Genomic DNA, 23,255 nt, shown 5'->3' with positions numbered 1-23,255 from the left:
ATATATATATATATATTTGGGGCATGGTGGACACCTAAAATGTTAAACTTCATTTTTCTTTCTCCGCAAAGATAGAACACACTTCTTCCTTCCACAGGGAGGGAGAGGGGGCAGCAAGAGAGGAGGACTGAAAAGGAGCCAGATCACAAAAGATGGACACGTGACACGACAGGTGTCCACAGGTAGGGGGAACAAGTGACATCAAGGGTGTCCACAGGTAGGGGGACACATGACATCAAGGGTGTCCACAGGTAGGTGTCCACAGAACAGAGCTTCTGACCAGTTAGTTCACTATATAGGATGTAATACAGAGGAGCATCAGAAGTTTTGTGGGAAAATTCCATTGTCTTTTCATTCCATTTTCCACGGCCTATTTGAAGCCCCCATCTAGTGGAAGGGTTAAGGCTGTTGTCTTTGGAACTGGAAAGCCTGGCTTCCGACTGCATCTTTGCAGCTGGGAGCAATCTCACCCTCCATGTGGTTTTTGTGAGCGAAAGCTGAGTAGCCCTTGGTGTGTAGATTGCTGTTGTTGTTGTTGAATGTTGTTGTTCTGACTCAAAGCGACCCTGTACAGGGCTTTCGAGGCTGTAAATCTTTACTGGAGCAGAAAGCCTCATCTTTCTCCCTTGGAACAGCTGGTAGTTTCGAACTGCTGGCCCTGAGACTAGCAGCCTGATTCGTAACCACTACGCTACGATTCATAGCATACCTGTAATAGGGTTTCCGAGGAACAGCTGTTAATAGTTCAGACCAACCTTGCGGCCCAGCGCCGATCCTTCAGCGCCACACCTGAACTCTCTAAGTGTGTAGATTGTTGTGAAGTGCCGTCGAGTGGGTTCTGATCCATAGCAGCCCTGTGTAGGGTTTCTGAGGAGCAGCTGGTGAGCTCAAACCGCCTGACTTCTGGTTCAAACTGACTTTGAGCATTAACCCAAGGTGCCACAGCAGGACTCCAGGTGTATATGTTTGTTGTTGTTGTTGTTGTTGTTAAGTGCCGTCGAGTCGGTACCCAGTAAGTGCTACCTCTGTCACTCAGGCCCTACTCCAAATTGTTACCAAATTGTTACCAAACGTATGTTTGACCATGTGAGCTTCACATTTAATAGCTTCTGGCTTCCCCTCCCTATAGAGACCCTTCAGTGTTACGTGTCCCCCACCTGTGGACACCCTTGATGTCACATGTCCCCACCTGTGGGCACCCTTGAGGTCACGTGTCCCCTACCTGTGGACGCCCTTCGTGTCACGTGACTCTCTACCTGTGGACACCCTTGATGTCTGTGTCCCCCACGACACCCTCAATGTCACGAGTCCCTCTACCTGTGGACACCCTTAGTGTCATGTGTCCCCCACCTGTGGACACTCTTGATGTCACTTGTCCCCCTACCTATGGACACCCATCGTGTCACGTATCCCCCTACCTGTGGACACCCTTGATGTCATGTGTCCCCCTACCTGTGGACACCCTTGATGTCACTTGTTCCCCCTACCTGTGGACACCTGTCGTGTCACGTGTCCTCTACCTGTGGACACCCGTCATGTCACGTGTCCATCTTTTGTGATCTGGCTCCTTTTCAGTCCTCCTCTCTTGCTGCCCCCTCTCCCTCCCTGTGGAACTGCATCCAGTCTGTCAGATCGATAGCTCTGTGTACCTGGGCTGTTTGGTTTTCTGCCTTCTCAACACCTAGTTCAAATGTCACCTCCTTGAACGTGCCCCACCCACACCTCTCCCCACGTTGCCCCCTTCTCTGGGACCCACAGCCATTTGTACATTTCTCCACTTCAGCACTTCTCCCAATAGTTTGTGTCTCCCACTAGACTGAATGCTGAGGTCATGAACTCAGATTTGTAGATCCAGTGCCTGATGTTTTGTTTTAAAAAATTATTATTGCTATTGATTATCTCTAAAGGAGTCCTAGAGGCACAGTGGTTACATATGCTCCACTGGTAACTGAAAAGTTGGTGGTTTGAAGCCAGCAGTGGCTCTGTGGGAGAAAGAGCAGGTGATCTTTTCCCGTGAAGATTACAGCCTGGGAAACCCAATGAAGCAGTTGAACTCTGCCTGGTCAGGTCACTATGAGTTGAAATCAACTAGTAGGCACACACAACAATTGTCTGTTATAAACTTGCTTTTAAATAAGTATTTTATACTGCAGATCATGAGGGCAGTGATTTCTATGCACTTGGTTGGATTGTGTGTGTAACCTAAAGAGTTTCCCTCACAGACAGCAGCTTCAGTCTCTGATGGAACCTTTGCGGGCTCTTGTGTAGAAGTAGGTGAGCTCCGGTGTGTTTCCTCAGCACCCTGGACAGTGCTAGAATGCACGGAATCCCACTGACTGATGCTCTGAATTACACTCACCTGTTGGAAATGCCTATCTCCTCTGTTGGACCATTAGCACCATGAAGCCAGGGAGGATGCACCCTTGGCCCCAGCTCACTGCTTACCTTGTAGGCACTAAATAAGTACACTCACACCTCACTTTTCAAATTGATTAAGTTCCAAAGACAAGGTTGTTATGAAAAAATCTACACTTTGTAAAAATGGAGGATTTTTCCCCCTATTTTCAGACCACCCATTTGTCTGATATGTATTTTTTTAAACTGTTTTAGAAAATATGATCATAAAAATAATAACAGTTATGGATTAGTCCTCTGTGGAGGAGGAGGCTTGGAAGAGCCAAAACTCAGTAGATTTACGCCCTGTCACTGGAGGGCTCACAACTTCAGCAGTTCACCTTCCTCCTGTGCAGGGCTGGAGCTTCTCTTGAGGAGCCACCTCCAGGGCTCCCCTCTCACCCCTGCGAGCCCTGTGTTCGCTGTCAGTCTGGCCCTGCCTTCACAGCTTGGGCATGGAGGAGCCTGGCCGGGCACCTAACCATGTGGAGGCGAAGGCTTTGAGGCCCCATCCGTCCCACTTTGAGGTGCCTGTACACTCGCATGCACTTCTTCTAAACACTGTGTGCTGCCTCTTTTTTCCCTTCCTGGCCCACAGGGGTCTCAGAGTAGGCGCCTGCTGGCTTGGGGCAAAAGAGTCAGATAGTAGCATTTACACTGTCTGAAATGTGAGGTGCCTGATAACAAGATTGCTAGTAAGTGAGGAGTCGTTACATTGTATAAAGGAATGTGCAAATAAAGAATTTTTGTAAATAGTTGCTATGCTTATGAAGTAAATGAAGAGCCCCCCCCCACACACACACACACACACACTGTTATTGTTAAGGTCCTTGTCATTTCCCCTATGGAATAGAACAGTTCTCCTCTGCATTCTGCATCAGAACAGATTACACACTGGCTGGTTTGTTTGTTTTTCATTTTCTCAATCGCCTTATGCTCTTGTAATCATACAGGAAGAAGGCCAAAGGTTGACTAAGGAAAAAGTGGTACAAACACATGTGTTTATTTTTCACCCACACTCTTTTAGAAGACTTAGATTATTATTTTTTTTTTTTTTTACAGAAATATGCCTGTTATCTAGAGAAAGATTATATTTCAAAACATGAGAAAAATGAACTTGAACTTTGTATTCCTTTCCTTTTAGCTTCTGATGTGGTAATGCCAGCCCGACTTTTGAGAGCCCTGGACAGATCCAGTGTTTTATCAAAAACGTGTCAGTGCCGAAGGCTAGCTCATCTCACGGTAAAACCACCGAAGAGATTTGGGGATGTCGCATGCAGCCCACTGGCAGGCAGTCAAGGCCTGGATCTGCTCTTCACCAGCACAGCAACTCACAGTTTGAATATGTCTCCGATCTTGGATACGACCCAGAAAATGTCAACTGCAAGTATCTCTGTGCCAGTAAATGCGGTGCGTTGCCAAAATGAAAGTGCACACCTTCCAGCCATGTTATCTTTTGGTAGTCACCGGAAAGTGACTCGCAGACCAGATCTATTAGGTTCTAAGTGGTTTATAAAAATATTAAGGAAGCATTGCTCATCTGTGTCAACTGAGACATTTATCCCAAAACAAGACTTTCCACAAATCAAGAGACCACTGAAAGCATCCAGGACCAAGCAACCCTCCAGGACCAACCTTCCGTTGCTGTCTGTGAACGAGGTAAAATCAGATGTGGTTGTGGCACACCTGTTTACTAATAGCCACGCCATCGCCTTCCTGCTGGCGTGAGACCTGGCAGCTAACTCAGAATGGTTTTTCGTCAAGATCTTTGAAGCCTAGTGGTAAAGGCTGTTATATATCCAAAGGGAATCAGAGCTTTAATTTGGGGGAAATTAGTGATACAGATAAAGACATAACATGTTATTGTTTTTGTTAAGGGCCATTGAGTCAGTTCCAATTCATAGCAACCCTGTGTACGGTTTTTGAGGAGTGGCTGGTGGGTTTGAACTGCCGACCTTGTGGCTTGCAGTCCAGTGCTGATCCTATAGCACCACACCAGGAGTCCAAGATATAACTTGTTGTTGTTGTTGTTAAGTGCCGTCGAGTCAGTTCCGACCCATAGCGACCCTGTACAGGGTTTCCGAGGCTGTAAATCTTTCCAGGAGTAGAAAGCCTCATCTTTCTCCCACGGAGCGACTGGTAGTTTCGAACTGCTGACCTTAAGGTTCACAGCCCGATTCGTAACCACTACGCTACCAGAGCTTAGGCAATAATATATAGAAATATCGTTTATGGAGTCCTGGTAGTGCCATGGTTAAAGTGCTGGTCCCTGAACTAAAAGACCAGCAGTTTGAACCCACCAGCTGCTCTGAAGGAAACAGGTGTGGCAGTCCACAGCCTTGGAAACCCTGTGGGAGACCCCACACTCTGTCCTGTAGGATCGCTAAGAGTTAACTGATGGCAGCTGGTAGGTAATAGTATAGTTTCTGAAAACTTTTGTTAGATATTGGCCTACAGCGACTTTGAAAAGGAGGACATACATGAAGTCCAATCTAGGAATGGTACTGTAGATATATAAACAGCCTTATTTAAGATTTTTCACCAAATTAACCTTTTTGTTTGTTTGTTTTAAATTTTAATATACAGAGATGTATGAACTCATTAGTATGTGGTCACTGGGTCTGGGATGAGTGATGAGGTGTGACAAAGTAGAGTCAGAAAACAGCCAGAGGGTTTTTGCTTTTTTATTCTTTGAAGGGAGGGCATTCGTAGCTCAGTGATAGGATTTCCCCCGTCTATGTGGGAGATACAGGTTCAATTCCTGACCAGCACACCTCATGAGCATCCATCACCCACCTCTCAGCAGAGACGTCTGTCAGTGGAGCCTCCATGTTGTTAGGGTGCCGACCAGGTTTCAGGAGAGCTCCCAAACTCAGGCAGACTAGAAAGAAAGTCCTGGCAAGCTACTTGCAATAATTAGCCAATGAAAATCCTGCAGATCACAAAGGACTCATCACAGTTGATCACAAGGAGGCTGCAGTACTGGTCAGTCAGAGACCACCCGTAGCTAACAACAGCAGCAGTCCTCTGAAGGTGAGGGAGGATTTTCATTCACTGTTTAGCGGCTGTGGGAACAGCTCAGCAACAATTAGCATTTCCCCTCTAAATGATAAACAGAAAGCCAGGGTCAGGCCTTTTGAACCTTTTTGTCTTGTGCATAGTACTTACAACTGTGCCTTGTTACAGTGTTCTCAGGAGGCTCCAAGGTGTGAAAGGGTAGAGAAGAGGCTAAGGGCCATCCGGGATTAAGGTCAATGACGTTGAAAAATAGGAATCAGGAAGATTCCGCCATTGCTGTGATCTTTGAGTCTCCCAGAAAACGGGTTAGCGTCTCTTGGTGTGAAGATGTAGACCCTGAGCATGGTGGATCTGGCTTTGGTCGCTTTGTGTTTCTGCTGTACAGTTGACTTTCTTTGAAAACATATGCACCTTTATTGTGCCTCAGATTGTGAAAGCAGGAATGAATTAATCACTTTCACTTTGGTTTTAGTTTTGGTTTTCATTTTTATATTGTGACTTTGAATCCAGGATGGAAAAGATGGAAGTGTTCTGTAAATGCAACTCTTAACATTTTCTTCTTCCTACACACACACACACACACACACACACACACACACACACTACAAGAGTATGTAAAAAACGGATGTCTGTAAAAGTCATAGACAACTTTATTAAACAAAAACAGTGAAGCTGTTGTTTCTCGACAGACCCTCCATCTAGACGCATATACTTTTGAAGGCGATGCTTCCGTCTTTCTAACCTTTTCCGGAAGAATTCTGCGCTTTTGACTTACACTGTGTCGAAATTGCCATTTTGGCATCTTTAAGAGACTCAAATAGTATTCTTTTGAAATGTTCTTGGAGTTTGGGGAACAAAACAATTCTGAAGCATCAAGAGCAGGGCAGGGTAGTTGGGGTAAGGTTTCCCCAGAAAGTTTCCTAGGACAGCTCTTGTTATCCTAAAACTGAGCAGGGACATTGTCGGATAGAAACAACATTCCTGAGTGCCACTTCCTGGCCTGCTACTGACCGATGCAGCTGTCCATTTCCCTCTACACAGGCCCCTATGATGGTTTTGTGTCCTTTGAGAAAAATCTATCAAGATGACTCCTTTGGGGTCCCAAAAAACATTTGCCATAAACTTCTGAGAACTAGTGGTCTGGCCCAGCAGAGCCCCTTGGAAGCTACTGTTTTGGTTGGACCTAGCTCTCTGGTTTATTTTGTTAAATGTTATGTTCCCCAGTTATGATTCATTCCATAAAATCTTCACTAGTTTCAATCTTGTTTGCATAACAGATTGGTGGGAAGATCTGCTCTTTGAACCCACTGATCTTTCTCCAACACCTTGGACGCCCATTGAGCCGAAAGCTTCCTGAGGGCAAGATGTTCCCTTAAAACTGAAAATGCTGGTCCATGTGAGATCCCAGCTTTAGTAGCTGTCGTATCAGTGGTAGTTCTGTGGCCTTCTCCCACCAGTGTCTGAATGTCAGCCACAGTTCTTTCTTCGTCGAGGTCTTCCCAACGTTGCTTAAAATGCTCGATCCATCTAAAAAAGATTCTTCCATGTGGGGCAGCATTCTCATAAACTTGTTGCAAAACTTCATTGATTTGAGAAGTTGTCCAGTTGGGTTTTGTGAAAAACTTGGTATTATTCCTGAACTCACCCTCCTCCCCGTAGAACAAAAAGTACCTCTTTTTTTTTTAAGGCATCCTAAAGTGACCAAGACAAGTGAAGGACCGAAAGAACTTGTCTCCGGCCATCCGCTGATCTCAGAGACAGTTTAAGCACTTTTGTTTGAAATGTTGTTGTTGTTTTAAGTGCCTTCGAGTTAATTCCGACCCATAGCGACCCCCTAAACCCATGTCTTTATAAACTGGAAGGAGCCATGGTGGAGCAGTGAGTTAAATGTTGGACTGCTAACCACAAGATCAGCACTTCAAACCCACTAGACAGCTCCTGTCTGATCCCATAAAGTTTTACGGTCTCAGAAACCCCCAGGTGCAATTCTTCTCTGCCCCGTAGTCAACTATGAGTTGTACTTGGCTTGATGGCATTAGGTTTCGTGTGAACTGGAGCCCCAGTATCAATACTTTTTTATTTAGCCTGGTTTGTGTAACTGCAAGGAAAAATGACACTAACCATTCCTCCAGAACCCTCTCTACCCAACTAGCTTCAATGATTCACCGCGATGGCCACACAGAACTTAGCTACACTGCTCACAGTGACAGGCTTTCTTAGGGAAATTAACAGGTTACAATGCAGGCTCAGAAAATGCTCAGGGCACTTCTGCCAGTTAAAACAGCCTCCTCTCAGCTGTATCCACAGATGGGCCTCTGCCTGGGCAGCAAAACTCTTAGGGCTGCTGAGAAGTGCTCAGTGGCACCCCAAAGTCACTCAGCTTTACTTGCTCCCTGGACTGGGAGGCCCCCGCTCTGTCTGGTGCTCTGGCTCTGGGCTCTGCTGCTCCTCCGTTGCCACAGCTTTCTGTCCCTGGGCCGAGGGATTTCATTGCTCAGGGATCTTGGGGTCCAGAAGACATGCTCCACGCCTGGCCCTTCTTACTTACTAGTAGTGAAAATTCTCCCCTCCTGCTTCTGAGATGGCTCATTTTAAACTCACATTAGAGTTCCAGGTTTTCACAATCTCACTCTGTTAACAGTCACAACTGAATCGTATCATCCTGTCAACATCTTTCCCAGCCTTTTGCCCAGACCTAGCAGGGCAAAAACAGCGTCTGCTGGGAGTTACAAAGACTACGGGTCGAAGAGCCACATAAAGGAGTTCACTGCACTGCAGTAAATCACTTGCCCTTTCAACAGTCTTCTCACGTGCAGTTATGTTTATCGTGTTGTGCATCCATCTCCACTACCCATTTCCACAGTTTTTCAGAACTCAGTGCCTCCTACCCACCTCCTGATTTTAAAATTATTTTGAGTTTTGCAGTACATCAATGTTTAAGTGATGAGACGTATACCTGAACTCATAGCAGACCCAAAGAGAAAGCTCAACTCATTTTTCTCTCCTTTTGCTCTAACAGCAAGTTTGTGGAGTCCTGGTGTGGCACTGTGGGTTAGTGTGCTAGACTGCAACGCAATGTCGGTAACTGCAAGGTCAGCAGTTCAAACTCACCAGCTGCTCCTCAGAAACCCTATTCAGGGTCGCTATGAGTCAGAATCGACTCGACGGCACTTAACAACAACAATAAGTGTATACACCCTCTCCTCACTTAAGACCTGGTTAGGTTCCAAAGACCTGGCTGCTGTGCAAAATCGGCCTTGTGTCTGACCTCTGCCCTCTGCCACACAGCATGAGTTCGGAAATGGCTGATTGAAGCTGAAATCGCTCTCCTTGTTGGAATTACATCTTCACCCTGGCTTATCACTTATCACAGTGGCTTGTGATTTCTCAGACCAGCGACATGCTGCTTGTTGGTGATGTTCTGACTTCCAGCAAAAGATACCAGAGGTCGAGAGCCACTGTTCAGAGACACTGTGAGCTCCGGAGAGGTGGGGGTTACCCGATTCAGATGGCAGGTCATAGCACCATAGTCCATGTTGTTGTTAAGTGCCATCAAGTCAGGTTCTGACTCATAGTGATTCTGTATAGCATTTCCAAGGAGCACCTGGTAAGTTTGAACCACCGACCTTGCAGTCCAGTGCTTATTCTAGAGCGCCACACCAGAACAGTCAGTCCATGGCAGCGAGAAAAACTGCAGCTTTCCCTTAATAATCAGTCAGGAGTGCTGTCTGATTTTGTCATAGGCAAAATTTCTCCCACAGTGTAGACTCTGGGGAAAAACAGACCTCTGTTTTTCAAGTGAAGTGTTCTGTCAGGACATGTGAAATTACGGAAACAAGAAGTATTCATAGTATACTATTTTGCTGCTTGTCTCTTTTCCACAGATTTCCAGCCCCCTCTGCTGGAACTTGTCTTCTGTGGCTAGGAAATGAAACAGACTGAGACAGAGGTCCGATTGGTTTGTTAAACACTGCAAACACTAGAGAAGCACCACCAGCAACAAGTACATAAGACTGGACATTTAGGCCAGCTGCAGTCCTGAGCTTGGCTCGATTCTGCCACTTCGTCAAGTATGCATTATTATCCTCCTGGTTTTTCTTTAATGTTTAATCAGATTATGTACCTGAACTGTCACGTGGTTTTCTGACATTTTTTTTTTCACCACATCCCATAGAAAGATCTCATCATGTACATACACAAACATAAGTCACACACAGCTTTCTTCCAAGAACAGTGATGCTTATTATGGATAATGAAGTCATATTTTCTATTTATTTTTTTGTGGGGGAGTGAGATTTGGCCAACTACACTGATTGCAGTATTCACTATGGGTTGTTTGGAAAAAAACACCATCGTGCCAAACACTTACCAAACGTATCGTGTACAAATACACATACGCACACAGCATGAATGTGTGCAGAACAGACAGTTCTAAGTGTGTGGACCAAAGCACTAGCCAGGCCTGGACCCATTCTCAGGGTTTCACATGAACTACAGTAAAATACTGTCACTGCTTTATAGATATCGTGGATAAGGCTAGTGAGAACTCATCCAGTCATCTCAAATAACAATGTCACTTCGAAAAAGTGATTCTATTTTAGTTTTGAGGGGGCTTTAACATGTTCTTTTAATAAAACAAGGCTTTAAAATGTTCAACTCATAAATAGGAAAAATTATTTCAATACCAAAAAAAATAAAAAACCTTCTTCGTAGGAACTCAGAGTTGGAAAGCCTTTAATTACCAACTCCTCCAGGTGCCCGTGTGATGGATATATCCACTCCATCTTTTGTTTGCTGCACACTGGAAATGCTGCAAATTGGCAGTGACTTTCAAGTAGCCCATGAAGAGTTTTGTTTTTGTTTTTTTGAGGGGAGCTAGGAGTCCTGGTGTGGCACTGGGTGTAGACTCAGCATTGGATTTCTAACTGCAAGCTTCAAACCCACCAGCCACTCCTCAGAAACACTATACGGGACCCTGAGATAGAACCAACTCACTTACGCAACAGCACTTCACAACAACCAGAAGCAACAGCAACACCTTTAATCCATTGAGCGGAAATCCATCTTTCTGTTCCCTCTGACTGTGTCCTTTGTAGCGGCCTTGTAGGTGTTCGAAGAAAGTGCGCTCTTCAAGCGCTGGCTTTGCAGAGAAACTCGCACCCTAGGAAGGCACTGCAGCCCTGGGTAACCCACGCTGTGATGCTCTCGTTGCAACAGGGCCTGATGCACTGCACAGCATTCGCCACAGCAGATGAGTACCATCTCGGGAATCTCTGCCAAGAACTCACTGCCCGGGGATATGTTGAAGTCACAAGTTTGCCGAGAGGTACATCTTCTTGAACCCTGGGGTCAGGTCGGTTAGAGTGTGCTAGAGAGCCGTCTTTCTGTGATACTGCCACATATGCATGTGTTTGCATTTTCTTTTCCACTGTAAGAATCGTATTGTATGAGTTTCATTGAATCGTCTTATATAAATGACACATAAAGATAAGAATGTGAAAACGCAGTTGTCATCGAGTAAAATCAGTATGGTGTGTTTAAAGTTGTATGTCTAAGATTACCACCACCTGGGACAGTCAGAAGACCAGCCCATTCCATTCTGCCACATTAAAGAGTTGAGTATTTCGGAAGAACCATGGAATTGATTAAAAATGTTCAGTTGTTGTTAGTCGCTGTCGAGTTGGCTCCGACTCACGACGACCCCGTGCCCAACAGGACAGGCTGTCTGTCGCCTAGTTTCTTGTCTCCCTCGTCTCCATTGCTGTGTTTGGACGATGGTGGTGACTGTTGTGCCAGTCTATCTTACCGAGGGTCTCCCTCATGTCAGTGACGCTTTCCTTTACCAAAAACGATGTCCTTTCGGATTGATCTTTCCTGCTTACGCATGCCAAGTACGCAAAGTGAAGTCTTGCCATCCTCATTTCTAAGGCGCATTCTGGTTGTTTTTTTTTTAAGGATTTACTCTCACAATCCTACTACTAAACTATTAGTTGAAATAGCCACGAAAAGAAGAAAATTAAAACTCAGTTGAGGATTTTAGGATTGTCTCATGAAAACAACCTGCTTTTACCCTAGAAAAAAAGTAACACAAGGGGGCTTCAAAGAGTTCATGGGAAGATTCCTTTATCTTTCTGTTCCATTTTTCCACAAAATTTCTGAAGCCCCCTCGTATAGAACACTTGGATGGAAGAAAATTTTACAGTGTAACTCTAGAATAACCGGCTTGCCCAATACCCAGAGCATTTAGGAATTTACCTGAAAGGCCCTGCCTGGACCCCAGAGACACAGTGGAAATGCCCTTGTGCATTTGCAGTTGTGCTGTTGGGAACAGATGGTGGTTGTTTGCTGGCGTAGTCGGCACAGACAGAGCTGTGTCTGGAGTCCCTAAGGTGACAGGTGCTCAGTAAGGTCTTTGAATCCAAAGGCTGTGAGTTCTGTGGCTCCAGGTGCTGCCGACAGAGGGCGTCAGGTTCCATCTCCACTGCCATGACTCGGCTCCTGTTTGTGTGGTGTTGCTTTTATCTGCGTGGAGCACTGGTGCCACCATGGTTAAGTGCTCGACTGCTGACTGGAAGGTCAGCTGTTCAAACCCACCAGCAGGTCCACAAGAGAACAATTTGTCAATCTGCTCCCCTAAGGGTGACAGCCTTGGGGACTGTCGGGCAGTTCTCATCTGTCCTGGAGGGGCAGGAGGGGTCAGAGTGCACTAGGCTGCTGCAGGTTTGCTTTTGGCTTTCACGGGATGGAGAAAGTTAGCGTTCCCCCAGATAATGCCATTTAGGATTTGGTGTCCATCTGACTCCTTCACCCTCGTCCCCATCCTCTACCGAGTACCTGGAATCAAGGAAACACTAATTTACATTACTGAATGGGTGGATGACATTTAGTCAGTTCTAACTCATAATGACCCATTATGACAGAAGGATTTTACAGGCTCTAATCATTCTGGGAACAGATTAGTGTTTTCTCCTGTGGTGGGTTCAAATCCCAACCTTTTAGTTAGCAAACAAGTGCTTAACCATTGCATTACCAGGGCTCTACGTTACAGAATAATAGTTAGACACTTGTAATAAATATCACTATACCAATATATAAGGCTGGCAGTTCAAACCCACCAACTACTCCTCAGAATCCTTATACAGGGCCGCTATGAGTCGGAACCGACTTGATGGCACTTAACAACAACAAGAGTATGTAAGGCGTCCTGGTGGCGCTGTAGGGTAAACACTGGACTACTAACCACAAGGTCAGCAGTTCAAACTCACCAGCCACTCCTAGGGAGAAAGATGAGGCTTTCTGCTCTCATAAAAGTTTAAGCCTTTACAGGGTCACTGTGCGTTGGAATGGACATTTTGGCAGTGGGTAGTGACAGATACTTGATAGGTACTCATTGGTAGCCACCACGCATCATCCACTGGCTCTGCTCTAGGAACTTGGGTGCTGCTGTCTATGCCCCTGGTATTTCAGATATCAGCAGGGTCACCCATGGTGGACAGGGTTCAGTGGAGCTGCCAGACTGAGAAAGGCCTGCTGATCCGCTGCTGACAGTGAGCCAATGGAAGCCTTGCAGACCACAACAGAACCCTGAACAGTCACTGGAGGAGGTCGCCATGTTTGGTGAGGTGGAGATGAGGGCCTAGCAGAGAGGGTGAGCCTCGGTGAGCTAGGCTGGTCCGTGGCTGTGGCCGTGGACTAGGCATGCCAAGGGTCACCAGGATGCCTTGGCTCTGCTGGACCGACTCAGCGGCTGCTGTCTGCTTGCTGATATATATTTGCATAGTAATATATTCAGTAATAATTTAAATGGTTAGAATATTTCAATAGTTACAGGTGGCTGCTTGGATTCCTGGTATGGATAAGCACCACAAAATTGGCAGTTCAAACCCACCAGTTCCATGGAAACCCTATACAGGATAGCTGTGAGTCAGAACCCACTTGCTGGCACTTCACAACAACAATACTGCGGTAGTTCTCATGAATAGCTATGAAATGGGCTATGTGTTGAAATGGTCAGTATCTTTATGTCTGTATATTTTCTGTTAGTACCTACTTTCAACAATATACTTCAAAAGGTCAGCAAATGAGTAATATGAAAACTTATGAAAATTATTAATAAAATGGAGTTTAAAAGAAGAGACTATGTTAGTGTTCCTTCTATTTTTATTTTAGATTTTGTAGAAAGTTTCACTCTCAGAGCTCAGTTGTCCCCAGAAGCAAACACTTTCATGATTCCTAGCTGGACTGGTGATCCTAGGTCAAGGCTGGTGTGAACGAGTAGGAAGAAGGAACGCAAATAGTTAAGAGTCTCAGCTCTGTACATGTTTTGTGAAGGTAATTTCTTCTGGCCTTTTCGTTTTTGTATTTTAAAAGAGTTTCTGAAAACTTAGTAGAGAGGTAGGCATTGTTGTAGGGTAGCACTTCTAGGCATATAGAGAAAGGCCTGTAAGTACCCGATTCTCTTGTTTGCAGGTGAGTCTTAGCCCTGTGGTCTCCTTGTGGTGTAGCTTTTCTTTCATTTATTTTAAACCATAGATGCGGCAAATATTTTGGTGATGGGCGTAGAAAATTCTGCCCAAGCAGGTGATCCTGGAACGATATTCTTCTTCAGGTAAGACAATTAAAGACGCCCCTCAGGAGACCTGTTCGTAGTCAGGTGATGGCTGCCGTTTATATTAATAGGAAACGTATCCAAAAATTTTTTTGATTGGAATTTTTGGCAAGTGATTCTTACTTGATTAAGGTGTGTTTGCCAGTCAGGAATCCTCTGGTTAATTTGTGAAAGTAAAGAAATGTTAAATCGAGTAAACAGTCTCCCTCTTATGTGTCCTCATTTGCCCATTGGGTTTTCATTTCAGAGGTGACGCGGCGTCTTTCTTCAGTTCATCCTCAGCACTCCTTTTCAGACACCTGCCACCTCCACCGCCCTGCTGGCTTTTCTTCCTGTAACTCTGAAACAAATATTTGATTCCTCGTTCCCTCTCCAGATACTTCAAATTAGGACCCTGACACACTCTTTAAACAGCCAGTTTTAATGCCAGGAGTCTGTGTATAAGTACCTGTGTATAAGTACCTATTTCACAGAATAGCTGGTAGGGATTACACAGAAGATAGAAGCCACTTAAAGTTATCCCCACTTGTGTGCTGAATCTCCTTTTATCCTCATGGGATCAGCACTGGACTGCGAACCACAAGGTTGGCAGTTCAAACCCGCCAGCCGCTCTTCAGGAACCCTATACAATGTCGCTTAAGAATCCAAACCTTTAAAAAAGTGTGTGTGGTCCTAGTCCTTAGTCTTTTCATTTTGTTCCTAGTAAAGCATCCCCTTCCTCTTTACCCAAACTTCAGAGGTAATGAAGATTTCCATGTGTATTCCAAATAGAATAATAATGTCCCAGAGGTTCCTTTGGGTGTCTGTGGGCCAGTCCACCCAGTGCAAACCCAAGTGCAACCCTCCAACACAATTAATGGTAGATTTTCTTTGGTACTATAGGATCAGCACTGGACTGCTAGCCACAAGGTTGGTGGTTCAAACCCATGAGCCACTCCTTGGAAACCCTATGCAGGATTGCTATGAGTCAGAACTGGCTCAACAGCACTTAACAGCATTTAGAAGAAAACAATATGAAATTAATTTTAAATGCACTAATAGTATCATGAAGGAGCTCTGGTAGTATAGTGGTTATGAATTGGGCTGCGAACCGCAAGGTCAGCAGTTCGAAACTACCAGTTGTTTCGCGGGAGAAAGATGAGGCTTTTCTGCTCCCATAAAGATTTACAGCCTCGGAAACTCTGTACAGGGTCGCTATGAGTCGGAACCGACTCCACGGCACATAACAACAACAATAGTATCATGGAGTCCTGGTGTGCTGAAGGATAAGCACTCGACCACAGAGTTAGTTTGAACCACAGAGTTGGCAGTTCAAATTCACCAGCCACTTCTCAGAAACTGTCCAGGGTGTCTGTGAGTCGGAACCCACTCAACAGCGCTTAACAAATAAATAATATTATCATAAGTTGTCTGAAATTAATTTTAATTATGTATGTTTTGTAACCTAATATATCTAAAATATCATTTCAATATATAATATAAAAGCAACTGATATGCCATATTTTGTAGTTTTCTTTCCAGAGTAAATCTTTAAAAATATTTACAAGGGATCTGGGTTTGGACAAGGCACATTTCAATTGCTCAGTAGCCCTATGGGTTGGTGTTGCACCGAGCCCAGCTCTAGGCAGGGGACCCAGCCAGCTCAACATCCTTGTCCCAGGAAGAGATTTTCGGAACTGACCTTCTGACTGTGGCTTTAAGTACCTCTCAAATCCCTGCTCTCAGGCCCCACCCCGGGCTCTTCCTGCCTAACATCCCATGGCTTTGACCAGACTCCGTATCACAAAGTTCTGTCAAGGTTTGACTCCTGGTTGTCTCTGTAATGTATTGTCCACGTCTGCAGCCACTGGCTTAGCTACTATTCTATGAAGATGTTATGCTGCCTCCTCTGGGAACCCCTATGGTTCCAGCTAAACTGACTCACTGGGCTCCCTCTGCTGGCCGCCCTCAGGAGTCTGTGTATAAGTACCTGTCTGTCACACTGACTCTGGGCTCCCTCTGCTGGCTGCCCGCAGGATAGTCTGTGTATAGTACCTGTGTATCACACTGACTTTGGGCTCCCTCTGCTGGCTGTCTGCAGCATAGTCTGTAGCTGTTAGCGCCTGTCACAATGACTTGGCTGTGTTTGTATGTGGTAGTGCCTTTTACATTCCTGCAGTAGGGGTTGTATCAGTCTTTTACAGACTGGGAGTTTCTGAAGGATAGGAACTTGACTGTGCATATCTCAGATGCTAAGCACAGACCCATACATGTACTAAGCACGTTGCTGAAGATACATTTGAATGCTCTGGGGCCATCATATTTTTACCCATCTTCCTTTTCCTCTTCCTCCCATGCTCATAGCCATAAATCTCATTTTCTTTACCATATAAAACAACTCAATGTTTCAGAAATCTTCAAACTTCAAAAAATTAAAGAAAACGTATTCATTATAGTTTTTAGGTCTTAGAGCCTATTTTGAATTGGATTTGGAAGCCCTGCTAAGGCTCCATCACAGTTCTGCTCGAAACCCTGTTGCGGATGCGTCACCTCATTGCTGCTTTCAGCACTCCGAAGCTGTGGCTGTCTTAAGCTAAGCGCTTCCTTCTGCAGCTATTAAAGCAGGTGCCTGTATTGTTTTCCCATAGCAGGCTCTGCCCCAGTGAGAGCTGAGATGGCCTCTCACACAATTTCCTCATTCTGATTTTGTGCATTAGAATTGAACAGGTTTGAAGCAGTCTAGATCCTTGGAGTTTCATAGTATTGCAGTAATAGTTACTGATCCAACACACCACGTGAGCATTGGAATCTTTGAGAGGTCAGCATGTGTCAAGGGTCAGGAAAGTGGCTCTTACATTTTAGCACATGTTTGGGGGGCCCATAATATCAAGACAGTCAGTCAGTCCTATCTTGAAAAGTTTCATCCTGGGTACAGGATGAAGTTCCCAATGCATGGCGGCTTTCTTTTCTGTCTTACTAACGCGTGTATTCTGCCTTTAACTTAGTTGATTCTCTCATTCTTTTAAATCAGGGAAGGAGCTGCTGTGTTTTGGAATGTGAAAGACAAAACTGTAAGTATAAATAAGGTGAAAAAGTGTAACCGTTTCATTTTCTGACAGATTGTGTAAAGCAAAGTATGAGGGTGTTTCAAAAAGTTCGTAGAAAAATGGAATGGAAAGAGAATGGAATTTTTCCATGAACTTTTTGAAGTCCCCACGTAGTTAGCTCTCAGTAACTGAGCTTTTTGAAAGATAAATTCACAACTGATTCTTTGTTCTGCGTTGCATATTTAATTTATTCTAACAGTTTTGTTTTCTAAGGTATCTCATCTCGTTTCTTCCATGCTCCACTCTCTCTGTGCCCTCCCTAATTTATGGAGAGTCTGAATGGATCAGAGCCACATCAACCACAGTGCAGACAGAAAAAAAAGTACCTGAGGGGACTTCAGAAACTTTACGGGAAAATTTGATATTCTACAAAAGAACAATGTACACATAGTTGTATTAGGAGCTGGTTAGACTGAGACTTATGTTAGGCCAAGTTTTCTAGAACTTTGTGACTCATGGGAAATAATTTCTTCAATATCCAAATCAGAATTTGTTTGATGAAACCTTTTGAAGGTGTCAAAATGCATCAAAATTTTTGTCAATCATACACATCAACACCTATTTTATATTTAACACTAATTTTACAACTAAAGAGTCATCTAAGGAAAAGAATCACAGTGTATTCTGAGCTAAAAGTCAGCAAAACAAGGAAGTATATGCAATCATAGAAAGTTTGTTAACTACATCATTGCGTAGACATCTCGCAGTTCTTAAAAATCAGGTGCAGAAAAATTTATTCCTGGGAAATTGCCTAGGTATGTAATACAGTTGAAAGACTAGATTATAAAATTTAGCCACTGTAATACCAGTGCTGGTTTTAGGATATGCCTTAGAAAATCCCAGTTCCCATAAAAGGCAATACATACATGTCTCTATGTGTGTGGCAGGCAGGAAGCAGGCGAACCTAGAGAGAAGGAAATAAAAATGGCCAATAAATACAAGAAAATGTTATTTAATTTGACTAATTGAAAAAGTACAAGTGGACTATTTGAAGTAGTAAAGATTGTAAAAACTAACAGTGTTTTTGGAAGCATGTGCTCATAAATGATATTTGGGTCCTAAAATTGGAAAAACTTTGCAGAGTAGCTTGTTACTGTTAAGTGGCCGGTTCCAACTCCTGGTGACCGTGTCTGTAGCGTTCCTGAGGAGTGGCTGGTGAGTTAGCAGTCTAGTGCTTTTTTTCCTGCAGTGCCACACCAGGACCCTTACATTTAATAATGTGTAAGTATGCTTGTCTTTCAATCTAACTGTTCCTAAAGAAATATTCCCATGAGGTCACAGAGCTCTTGTTGTGAGGATGGTGCACTGTTAACACTGTATAGTGGACAGTTAGGAGGACCCTGCTGCTCATGGACCTGTTAAGTGCCATCGAGTCGGTTCTGACTCATAGCGACCATGTGTAGGGCTTTCAAGGAGCGGCTGGTGAGCTTGAACCGTTGGCCTTGAGGTTCAAACCAACTTTACAGTTCAGTGCATTAACCCACAGCACCACACCAGGACTCCAACCTAGAATATGTGTAGGTGGGACACGTAGGTTGGTTAAATTAATTATGTTCCCTTTACAAACCAAATCCATGGCCCTCAGTGGATCCCAACTCATGATGACTCTTAAGGCAGAATAGGACTCCATAGGGTTTCCAAGGCTGTACACCCTTATGGAAGCAAACAGCCTCTTCTCACTCCTGCTCTTCGAACCGCTGACCTTGTACTCCAAAGAAGGGGCATCGCATAGTGCGAGCCCACATCAGCTCAAAAGCAGAATAAATATACAAGCAGGAACACTCCAAAGGAACATACACCAAGGTCAGTCCTAGTGGAAGAGCTTTGTCCACTTCCGGGTGGTTCTAAAGGCACCGTGATGGCACAGTGGTTAAGCGCTCAGCTGCTAACCCAAAGGCCAGGGAGTTCGACTCAGCAGAGCAGCAGCTCTGCTTCCGTCAGAGTCACAGCCTTAGGAACCCCTCAGGTCCTTTACTCTGTCCTTACAGGGTCACTAGGTCGGAGTCAACTCCAGCAGTGGGTCTTCTGGTCCGATGTGACTTTTAAAGAGAGAAAATACAAGCCTTAAAGAATATAAACACTGCTGTTATTAGTGATTTCCTTTGTGTTGTGAGATACTGATCATTTTTATTGTCTTTTTCATCTATCTCAGTTTTCCACCTTTAAAAATTAATGAACGTGTCATCCTGATTAGTTTTATATTAAAATAAATTTGCTTTTTTTTCCCCCTTAAAAACCAAGCACAGAAAAATTGTCACTAAATGTAGTGAGAAATGTCATCAGGTACACTGTAACAGACTTGTTCTGAAGTTGTCATTTATAATTTCAAACACATTTTCCTTTTCTTCCAGAAGAAGCATGTGATGCAAGTTCTAGAAAAACACGAGATTCAGCCCTATGAGATTGCACTGGTGCACTGGGAAAATGAAGAACTGAACTACATCAAAACAGAGTAAGCAACTTTTTCTCATATGAGAAGGGCACTCGGAATAAACAGGGAAAAGCAGTTGAGGGGATAGATTATTCTAAGAAAAAAGTTACTGGTACAAATACAAAGCCTAAATAATACCATAACTAGTCGCGGTAACATGGACACCTAGTGTGGCGCTGTAGGATCAGCACTGAATTGCTAACCAGCGCTGTTCAAACCCACAAGATGCTCCTCAGAAACCCTATACAGGGTCGACGCAACAGCACTTAACAACCCCACCCAAGTGGTCAGCTTCAAAGCAGCCTAAATCAGTAAGATATTAATCCCTTCATCAGATTGAACCTACGAAATGATTCCAATAAAATTTCCTGTTAATGGAATCCACTTTTCCCTATCAATGTAAAGTATTAAAAGGAAGTTTAATGCAAAGGTGATCTAAGAGAGCCACTGGCGAGGCTGGTGCTCAAGCCTTCCACAGTGTTCTCAGGCGAGGTGTCTGGCTAGGCGGTGGGTTAGCTGGGTTTCCCTTATCCTACCTCAGCAAGCGGGAGATGAAGAGAGAGAAAGAAGGCAGCATATATCTGATACAAAGATTTCCTTCGTCACCGAGCTCCCTGCCCATGGGTTGTTATGTACCTTCCTTTCGGTTCTGACTCACAACGACCTTGTATAGGGTTTCTGAGGAGCAGCTGGTGGATTTGAACCACCAACCTGTGGTTCAAACAGACTTTGTCCTACAGTGCCACACCAGGACTCCAATGGACTGTTACAGGCGGAAAAACAGGTTTTCCTAAGAAAGGACATGAGAAAGCAGAGCTTTTGAAAGAGACACTCGCCATATGATGACCAGATGGGACAACAGCTACGTAATCCTAGCTACTTTGGTTTCCTAGGGCTGCTCTAACAAAGTACCACAGCCACAGAAAATTCACTCTCAGCGTTCTGGAAGCTCAAGAGTCAAATCCAAGGTGTCGGTAGGGACATGCCCCCTCTGAAGACCCAGGGGAAGAGCCCGCTGGTCTCCCTCGGTGTCTTCTGGTCCCAGGCAGTCCTTGGCTGTTGGCAGCGTCACTGAGGTCTCTGCATCTGTGTGCACGTGGCTTTCTTCTTCCCTCTGCGTCCGCTCTCCTCTGACGAAGGCTGCTTTGAAAGCTAAAATGGGAAAGCTTTCAAAGCAGCCTAAATCGATTAGGGGCTCCACTCCAGCGTAACCGCCAGTTAACTGTTTACATCTACAGAGACACGATTTCCCAGCCTGGCCACAGCCACAGGCCCAGTGGTTCGGACTTCTATGTAGCTTTTGGGAGGCCCAGCTCTCTCTTTAACTGTAGCCAATGATACACGCTGCCCACGTGCTAGGCATGGCTCTCTACTCGCCCTGCATGTGTCGTGTCCTCCTCGCCATGCGCACCTTTCATACATCCGCAGCTGGCGTTCCTGTGATGTTTAGCGATGTTTTGCCTGCAGACATGTGAGAAGTAGTAAGGCCTGGGCCCTTCTTGGTTGCAGGAGAAGGCACGGGTGTGAGCCCACACAGCAAAGGAGAAAGAAACACATAGACTTGGATTTATGTGGTGAATGATGAAGCACTTGGTCTTGTGGATGTAGCTTCCATGGTTCCCCTCTGTGCTCTCCTTCTAGATCAAGCTCTGGCTTCACTCACGCACGGAGAAACACACACACACACACACACACACACCACCATCACCTGCAGTCACCGCCTCCACCCCTTATAGCCTGTAGGGGCTAACACCCTCAGCTGAGGGGCCCCAGACGCAGCTGTTTGGTTTCTTGTCAGGGTGACAGTCATGGCTGCCACCTTGTACCCGTCACGATTGCGTTGGGGTCCCACCTGTGATTGCAGGGATTGGTCACCTCCCTAGAATCTGTGGGCTGGGCCCGGCTCAGTCACTGCCTCTGGTCAGTCCTGTCCTCTTCTGTCTGCTCTTTCCCACCTCACCTATCAGAGTGGGTCCTGCCTCTTGTCCCTCCCGACAGGCCTCCTCTTCATCCCCCTGTCCGGAAGGTTCCCCATTTACATGTGATATTTACATTGTAGAGAACCCCCGATGTCCACACCCTCCCCGACTTCTCGTCTTTCTGTTTGTTGCCTTTCCGGTACACTGTGTGTAGTTTTATACTCCATGCTTTTTCACTTAGCAACTTTCTATCAACAATTTCACCTTCTATTAAATAGCCTTCTAAAACATGCTTTTAAAAACCGCATTATGTGGAAATGCCGTAATTAACCCTTTTGTATATTGAAAATTAGTTTTTTTCCTGTGTTTTTACAGTCAGATGGCCCTTGGAGGCTTTCTCTTCACAAATGGGTCTTTGAGTATTTTCTTAGACTAAATTCCTAGAAATGGAATTACTTTGACCAAGAGACCTGAGCATGTTTATAAGCCTCTTGACACAAATTGTCAAAACGATCTCAAGAAAAATTTTAAGGTGACTTTTTTCAAAGAAGAAATTGAAGTGCTTTTTAAAAACTTAGAGAATATTTTGTTTTCCCTTCTGCAGGGGGCAGTCAAAACTCCACAGAGGGGAAATCATGTTAAATTCGCAGCTGGATTTAGACGACACAGTTTTAGAGAAATTTGCCTTCTCAAACGCCCTGTGCCTTTCAGGTAAGTGACCCTGTTTTCATCTTGTCTGAGGAGGTGTAAGTACTCAATAAAGAAAGATGTGGGTGTGTTTTCACCAGCTAGTCACTAAAACTTTAACATTCACTTTTTTTTTTTTTTTTTCCTCCAGGAGGAAAAAGTATATAGTCTGCAGTATGACATAGAGCTCGGGTTGTGTAGTGGTTATGAGTTTGGCTGCTAACCTCAAGGTCAGCAGTTCAAAACTACCCCTTGTTCCAGATGAGGTTTCTGCTCCCATAAAGATTTGCGGTCTCAGAAACCCTATACCGGGTCGCTATGAGTCAGAACCGACTTCACAGCACATAACCAACCAACCATAGTATAAAATAGAATGTCTGTGTTGAAGTAACTCATTCCATATTGTATTGACAAAAATTACGTGCTTCAAGCATATTCTTTATAATAGTGTTACCTTGTCCTCCCCTCTCCTGTCTGTCTGATTGGTGTTCATACGTAATGTGCAGTCCACACAGGCAAAGAAAGCCCAAACCAGAACCAAAAACCAGTTACCTTCCACCTAATTCGGACTCATGGTACGTCTGAGTAGAACTGGACTCCATAGGGTTATCAGTCGTTGATTTTTCAGAAATAGATCACCAGGTCTTTCTTCTGAAGGACCTCTACGTGGACTCGAACCTTCAACCTTATGCTAGCAAAACCTGTAGGGCTGGGCACTGGCATCTGTTTTTTTTAAAAAAAAAAAGACTAGTTTAGTACAGGAATGAGACAGTCACCTCGCTCTGAAGTTCTCCTGAAAGAACCAGGCACCTGAGTAAAACCGTAGCCGGAGTACTTCAAGGTCTCTGGGTAAAAAGTAGTCGTGGGCCTGACCTCCATTGGGTGCTGCTCTTGTAGCCTGATCCCATCACCCCAGCCCGGAGGGGAGGGGCCTGTGTGTCCACTTTCCGCCATGCCTGCAGAGCCGCCCGTAGTTCTGAGATGACCGACCACACACATGCTTTCCTGAGATGGATTCTTAGAAAACCAAGAAGCCTGCCAAGCATAGCCGTGTTCACAAGCAGTGCCTAGAAGTCTGTTCACTTCCCTTTGTTGTCCGCATTGCTGCTGAC

General features: G+C 44.8%; 1 protein-coding gene across 1 annotated transcript in view; it reads left to right on the top strand.

Moving 5' to 3' along the window:
* The first annotated feature begins 10,627 nt into the window (after window positions 1–10,627).
* Window positions 10,628–23,255, top strand: part of RMND1 (required for meiotic nuclear division 1 homolog (S. cerevisiae)) — a 32,278-nt gene continuing 19,650 nt past the window's right edge. The window contains exons 1-5 of the mRNA XM_006874357.1: window positions 10,628–10,765; window positions 13,945–14,020; window positions 17,031–17,070; window positions 19,458–19,558; window positions 22,061–22,167. Coding sequence (XP_006874419.1) covers window positions 13,965–14,020; window positions 17,031–17,070; window positions 19,458–19,558; window positions 22,061–22,167 — 304 coding nt within the window. The 5' untranslated portion in view covers window positions 10,628–10,765; window positions 13,945–13,964. The remainder of the gene's footprint in view (window positions 10,766–13,944; window positions 14,021–17,030; window positions 17,071–19,457; window positions 19,559–22,060; window positions 22,168–23,255) is intronic.

The sequence above is a fragment of the Chrysochloris asiatica genome, unplaced genomic scaffold, assembly GCF_000296735.1.
Source record: "Chrysochloris asiatica unplaced genomic scaffold, ChrAsi1.0 scaffold00271, whole genome shotgun sequence".
In the NCBI taxonomy this organism is placed as follows: Eukaryota; Metazoa; Chordata; class Mammalia; order Afrosoricida; family Chrysochloridae; genus Chrysochloris; species Chrysochloris asiatica.
The sequence above is the reverse complement of the archived record's forward strand: the minus strand, read 5'-3'. Positions and strand labels throughout refer to the sequence as shown.